Source organism: Austrofundulus limnaeus, unplaced genomic scaffold (genome assembly GCF_001266775.1).
Source record: "Austrofundulus limnaeus strain Quisiro unplaced genomic scaffold, Austrofundulus_limnaeus-1.0 Scaffold1442, whole genome shotgun sequence".
NCBI classification, from domain to species: domain Eukaryota; kingdom Metazoa; phylum Chordata; class Actinopteri; order Cyprinodontiformes; family Rivulidae; genus Austrofundulus; species Austrofundulus limnaeus.
In genome coordinates this window covers 4,062-11,217 of record NW_013953844.1, presented here as the reverse complement: position 1 = coordinate 11,217, position 7,156 = coordinate 4,062, and the positions used below count along the sequence as shown (strand labels likewise).

General features: G+C 39.5%; 1 protein-coding gene across 1 annotated transcript in view; it reads right to left on the bottom strand.

The window, feature by feature from the left end:
• actr3b (actin related protein 3B) overlaps positions 1 to 6,881 on the bottom strand; it is a gene marked incomplete at its 5' end in the record, with an annotated part of 10,064 nt that extends 3,183 nt beyond the window's left edge. The window contains 10 exon segments of the mRNA XM_014032399.1: positions 478 to 561; positions 2,169 to 2,294; positions 3,931 to 4,023; positions 4,285 to 4,458; positions 4,547 to 4,690; positions 4,760 to 4,867; positions 4,967 to 5,062; positions 6,359 to 6,469; positions 6,555 to 6,679; positions 6,826 to 6,881. Coding sequence (XP_013887853.1) covers positions 478 to 561; positions 2,169 to 2,294; positions 3,931 to 4,023; positions 4,285 to 4,458; positions 4,547 to 4,690; positions 4,760 to 4,867; positions 4,967 to 5,062; positions 6,359 to 6,469; positions 6,555 to 6,679; positions 6,826 to 6,881 — 1,117 coding nt within the window.
• Positions 6,882 to 7,156: the final 275 nt, after the last annotated feature.

Below are 7,156 nucleotides of genomic sequence, written 5' to 3'. Positions count from 1 at the left end.
GTTAACAACAACAACAACACTCAGTGTTAACAACAACAACAACACTCAGTGTTAACAACAACAACAACACTCAGTGTTAACAACAACAACACTCAGTGTTAACAACAACAACAACACAACAAGCACTCAGTGTTAACAACAACAACACAACAAGCACTCAGTGTTAACAACTGCAACACAACAAGCACTCAGTGTTAACAAAAGCAACACAACAAGCACTCAGTGTTAACAACAACAACACAACAAGCACTCAGTTTTAACAACAACAACACAACAAACACTCAGTGTTAACAACAACAACAACACAACAAACACTCAGTGTTAACAACAACAAAAACAAACAAGCTCCTGACAAAACATCTGTTTGTGGGTTTTTGAACTAACTTTTAGCATTGTGAACACATTTTGTAGTTTTTGAAGTAAAACAGATCAGATTCAGGTTTTGTTGAGGATGTTTGTGAGTCTGTGTGTTGTTACCGTGGACGCCAGCATGGAGCCTCCAAACCAGACTGCATAACGCTGCATGTGATGCGTGACCACCTGAACCTCGAGCGGCTTCGGCTACAAACCAGAGACAACACATTCACGTCTGTCATTATTTCATGTAATGAGTAAAAAACAAAGTACACCTGAGGTGGGTTTTACCTGCAGCAGTGGACTGYCAGYACCAAGTTCTAATGTGTTTTCTATACCAGCTTGTGCTTGTCACTTCAGCAGGTGTTTGTAATGAGGGAACTGTGTCAGAATATGACAATTTGAAAACATGTAGTTTGAAGAGAGTTTTTTGTTAAAGCWGCAGTGACTGGGATTTGAACCCTGATCATGTGCATGAAAGACTGGAGCTGTGGCATAATGCACTCCCAGGGCTTCATTTGTATGTGTGTAGAAATATGCAGCATCAATGACCATCGTTTACATAAAACTGCAATATTACAACAATAGAGCAATATAAGGACAATATTATAGTAAAACATCAACATACGAACATTAGTATTGTAATCACTGAACTACTGAGTTTAAATAGTATTAAAATATTGAAGAAATTTATAGTTATTACAGGTTAGTACTGATGTTAGAAGCACAACACTAGATTTTTAGGTTTTCCTTTGTATAATGTTTGATCTATCATGTGTTGACTGATATAGAGTAGTAACATGTCCGAATTATAAACAACACATAATTGAAACGTTATTATAACATTAGATTGAGACTTTTGTCTGAATGCCTGTGATTCAGCTGTAGGTCAGTAGGGGGCGAACTCAGGCATTGAAGAACATGTATYAATTGATGCACTTCCTGGCTTTTGGCCASTGTGGTTTCCTGTCAGCTATGTGGCAATAAACCTCACTCGGTTCCAGAATTCTGGTGTTGTATGGTTTGATTCATTCTAAAAATCATTTTATTTAACAGTTATGGTTTTCATATTGARTTGACTTCAGTCTATTGAACACATAATTTTCTTACAATATGGTGAAGAACCAAGCTCAGCAGATTAAGCAGGGGGCAGTATTGGACCAATACAAGGCTCCACTGACACCCATTATACGATTGTAAATATTAATATTTCAAAAACTATAAGTTGTACAGGCACCAAAAGGCATAGCCATCATTTGGCACAGGAGCTTTACAGAAATYAATTACAGTGGCAGATGTAGGATAAAGTATGCAGGAGGAGAAGCGTGCTGAGGTGGAAGATGACTTGGATGACTAACTTCTTAAGTCCCAGAGGTTTTTCTTGAAGTTTTTTCTCTAAATGCTGAAATGTAACTGAGTGTATGTCAGCATTTARAAACTATACTTAAATAATCTTAGTATCAAAATAAAGCAACACTTAGGAGATTTCATCAGAAGTGTAAGTGTTAAAACAGCTGCTGTGGTTTTAGACATTTTGAGGATGGAACTCTTTTTCACTCTCACCTGGATAATGTTTTCATTAGACAGTATATAACCATTTTAAACCATAATGAATCAGGTAAAAACTCTTGGAAACCATAAATCCACCTGTGGACARCACCTGTYCAAAGATTCATGCTGCTAAAYTGAACTGGATCAAAGTTCCAGAGGTTTTAGTAAAGTAATAATTTAGTGTTTGGTCATTCTGAACAGGACAGACCATGATGGTTCRYTTAATAAATGTGACCTGATGGAGTCCAGGGTTTCTGTCTGACCTTTATCCGTCCTCCACTCAGCTCTTCACTCAGCCTCAGCCGGGCGTCCACCACTCTCTTTAGGTCTCTCTGCAGCCGCCGCCCGAAGTCCCTGAACATGGTAGAACCTCCAGAGAGGACGATGTTCTGTCACACAGAAACAACGGTCCACATTCAGCCAGGTTACCTCAGAGKTGATGTGGATCCAGGGGAACCTGGAGGTCCATCCCAGAAACACAAACACTGATAAAACGTCTAATTAAAGATAAAATGTAATAAAACAGTTGGTGATAATGTAATGGATATAACTGCAGTTATAGACACTAACTTATCAGATGGAGCCCCCTCCTCAAATATGGGGTCCATCTTAAAACTGTTGGTCTGGTGCAGTGTAGGTTGAACACATCCTGCTGATTGGTGCACTCTTTATGAGCTACGGTTGACTAAAGATCTCTGAAAAAATAAATAAACAGTCTGAAAACAATATGTCCCCCACTTCCTGTGCAAAAATAAAAATAATAAGTAGAAGGACGTTTATGTTGATGTTGTCAACAGAGCATATGATGTGTTTGTGGGAGCTCTGTATGAAAGGAATTATATGCAAAGAGAAAAGTTATTGACAAACCATGGATGACCAAAGGGATGAGAACGCTTGTAAAAAAGAACTACTTGTARAKAWGCTTCTTGAAATTAAGAACAAAAGAATCAGAAGAGAGATACAAAAATATAAAAACAAGTTGGTATGGATTATAAGAAAGCATAAGATGAAATGTTACTGTGACTTAATAAACAAAASCAAGGGTGATATGAAAGAAACGTTTGGAAAAATAAAGTGTGATTGGGTATTTCACAGTATTTTGTAAAGGATGACATCATATTGATAAGACACACCGACTCTCATTCTCTGTTTAAGGCTGCAATGATCAGAAAATGTAAAATACAAGACTGGATCTAACATTCATGTCACCAGTCACAACTTTTACTTCAGATTATTGGTAGAAAGTCCTGTGGCCATCCAACAAGAATATTATTTCATCAGTTGAAATGACCAAAATGTTATGATTTAGTTCATTCTAATATTTTACAGGTTATGTATAAATCTCACAAAATATCTTACCTTTAAACATTCCAATCAAAATTTATTAAGAGAGAGAGTTGCTACAACCTTAAAGCAAGTGAGATTTTTTAAGCACAATTTCAAAACACTTTAAAGGAAACAAGTCCTTTAATTCAAGGAATACGACTGGAATAATCCTGAGCTTGATGTTAAAACTCCTGCAAACATTTGTATATTTAAGAGAATGATAAAAATATGTAATGTGTGTGGTGACATGAATTGTTGGGAAGGACCTGATATTGTTTTTTATTTAAATTTTATTTTTGGGGGGAAATAAGGTCAGATATAATGAGATATTTTTTTCATTTATGGCTTGTGTTTTATTTTTATTGTATATAAATTTTCTTTTTGTTTTAATGAATGAATGAATTAATAAATACATACATTTTTATTTACAGTTATTTAACCAGGTGGAAACATTTAACCTGAAGGCAACATATTGACCATATTTTTGTGTAGTGGAGGAAACCGGAGAAAACCCATGGAAGCACGAGGAGAACATGCAGACTCCACACAGAAAGACCCCAGGTTCAATCTGGGGATCAAACCAGGACCTTGTTGCTGTGAGTCATCAGTGCTAACCACTGATCCATCATGCTGCTAAATAAATAAATAAATTAGAGTACATCTATCTGTGTTTTCACCGATGACACTTGTTAGGCTCACCTTGTAGAGAGGCCTTCTCACGTCGATTGGACAGCTCTGGATGACCTCATCAATGACATCAGAGATTGGCTGCATGAAGTCTGGGTTAGCAAACTAAAAACACACATACATGACATTTAATTCTATTTACAGGATGTCAATTATAACTAAATCTTATGACAACAATCAGTTTTTAACTTTAAATTAGGCAAGAAAGTTCAACCTGTGAAACAGCTGTGGGGTTCCTCAGGGCCCCATGATTGGCCCCTTAGAGTTTTTATTTAAACCTGATGAGTTAATGGTTGCTTCTACACTGTGTTCATGTTTTWATCTGAAGTCACCAGAGCACAGAGGAAACACCAGCTGTGTTGTCACCTCAGGGTGGAAGAAGATTTCAGGTCCCAGGAAGCGTTCATAGCCCACTTCGATGTGAAAGGCAGTCTTATTGACAGCATTGATTCCTCTGTACTGTTTGATCCACTTCCCTGGATCCGAATCGTACTTGGTGAACTCCTTCACAATGTCAGGACAGATGTAACAGTACCGTTCCTACACACACAAACAATATAAACACAAAAACCACTGAAGACAACACTGAGAAGAAGCAACAAAAGAAGAGGTGAGGGGCATTTGCTACCTTGACGGCTTTGGCAGTCTCCAGTGACTGCTCCGGAGGAATCCCAACCTCTCTGTCTCTAAGCAGCTGCTGGATGAAGAAGGTGATGTCTCGCCCTGCTATAGGGATGTGTTTTATACAGCTGCCAATCACATAGCCCTCAGCCTGCGACAGACATCCAGTCAGTGAGCAGCCTCCATCCTACAGCTGGTAGGTTTAACATCTGTAACTCACCACAGGGATGGCGTGAGTCACTCCGTCTCCACTGTCGATAACGATCCCTGTCAGAGTCCTCTGACCCACCTGCCTGGACGTCCARGACGCTGCTAAGGCCAGCACCGCCTGACAGAGGGACACACTTTACTCAAGGAGGTCTGGACTGTCCTGAATCCTGTTTATGGACACCTGAGAGGCTCTGAAGGATGCATGTGTCTATCTCACCTGGACTGCAATGTAAAGTCCAGGTATGTTGAAAGTCTCAAACATGATCTCAGCCAGGTATTCTCTGTTCTCTGGTGTGTTGAGAGGAGGTTCTGTCTGCACAGAGGAACATGAAGACGCAAACTTCAAAACACAAAAAAATCACATTGCTTCTTGAATACCAGTTCCAACCCCAGCCAAACTCATCCCCAACTCTGATCCAGCAGGTCTGGATACTCTGAGYATATATTCTACATTTTCATGGAAGTAAATACTTTAAGACCTTCTCAAAATCTACCAAGCCTGCCCAGTTCAGGTACCTCTGAACCCAAAACTTGCACTGTTATAAKATTAAAATGACATCTCTAATCATAGACTCATCAACGATCTCTAGATCTCCTGAAAGACATTCCCACTTTTTATGAAAACATCRACAACCACCAGAGTAATAAACCTTGTAAAAAAATAAAGTTCTGAAGACCGAGTTTCTATTTTAGGTCTGGAACCTCTTCCAGCACTTTGATAATAATCAAACCTATCTGAAAACCTTTCCAAGGACTTAGAAAACCTGAAGCTATATCCTGGACTAAGATGTTTCAATTGAACCCATGAAGACTCGTGGTAACACTGGTGTCACCGTGAAGACTCGTGGTAACACTGGTGTCACCGTGGGTCTTTGGGTTTAATCATGAAAGTTGAAACGAGTCCAGGATCTAAAGCAGTGGTGTCCAAAGTCGGTTCTCAAGGGCCGGTGTCTTGCATGTTTTAGGTGTTGCCCTGGTTCAACACAGCTGAACCTAAGTAGTGCTTCATTAGTGGGCCTCTGCAGACCTTGATGGCAAACTGAGAAGGTCAATCATCTATTTGAATCAGCTGTGTGGAAGCAGGGACAAATCTAAAACTTYCAYYAGACCAGCCCTTGACCGGAGTTGGACACGCCTGACCTAAAGTGTTAGTCCTGTAAATGATCTTCATCAAGAACTCCAACAAATCAAACCTACAACAAATTTAGGAAGTTGAGAAAACTTCTACATAAAATTTTGTGTAATATTTTGTTGAATTTCAGAACTTCTTTGAGAAAAATGAAGGTCCCTGTGACATATGAAGTACCACCAATCTGAGTTTAGAACTTTGAAACATCTACAAGGAGCTCTAGAACATTCTCACCCTGAAAAGGCTTAAATGGTCCTTGCACTTCCTGGTCCACGAGAATCCCAGAGACTAAGAAAATCCATCCAAAAATTTGTAAAACTCAATTATGGACTTTAAGTCTTAAACCAGTGAAATGTTTCAATGTTTTCTAATCCAGAACTCATTGTGTATTTGACCCAAAGGTAACTGTAGAAACAGTACTGAGACCTGAGACCCAGTCTCCACCTGTAGACCAGAAAAMAATACATAAACACTGTGTACCATGAGGAAGCTGTGGTCCTCAGGTTCAGCCCGCAGGTACTTGAAAATGACCTGTTCCATGAATTTTTCCATCAGATCCCAGTCCTCCACCATCCCATGGCGGATAGGCCACTAAACAACAAACCAACAACATGGTTACTTTACCTCCTTTAATCCAGATACACCTTCATCTTCCACCTGTTTCTCCTCCTTCTACCTTGGTTGCATAGTTGGGTTTATCTAAAGCTTCATCTCCAATGTAGAAGTCCAGGTCGTCGACTCCTCGTACGAGTCTCCTTTGGGCCTGATCACCGACACTGGCCGACTCCTTGATGGCGATGCCTGATGGATGCCAAATTCATGAACTAATAACTATGACTCTTCAGACAGGTTTGGACTGAGAGGTCAAAGGTCAAKAGGACAGAAACTATCAGCTCTAACAGCTGACAGATTCAGAGATGTGTGGAGGTCTTGTGTGGGATTCTTACAAGACGGCATGATGAACTGTGGCTCCGTGTTTCCTGCATATCCGATCTTTGTGTACCTAAAACCAGACAGAAGGTTCTGTTAGACAGACAATACTACACCAACAGATACCGATAATCCATCAATACTACACCAACAGATACAACAATCCATCAATACTACACCAACAGATACCGATAATCCATCAATACTACATCAACAGATACCGATAATCCATCAATACTACACCAACAGATACAACAATCCATCAATACTACACCAACAGATACCGATAATCCATCAATACTACACCAACAGATACCGATAATCCATCAATACTACACCAACAGATAT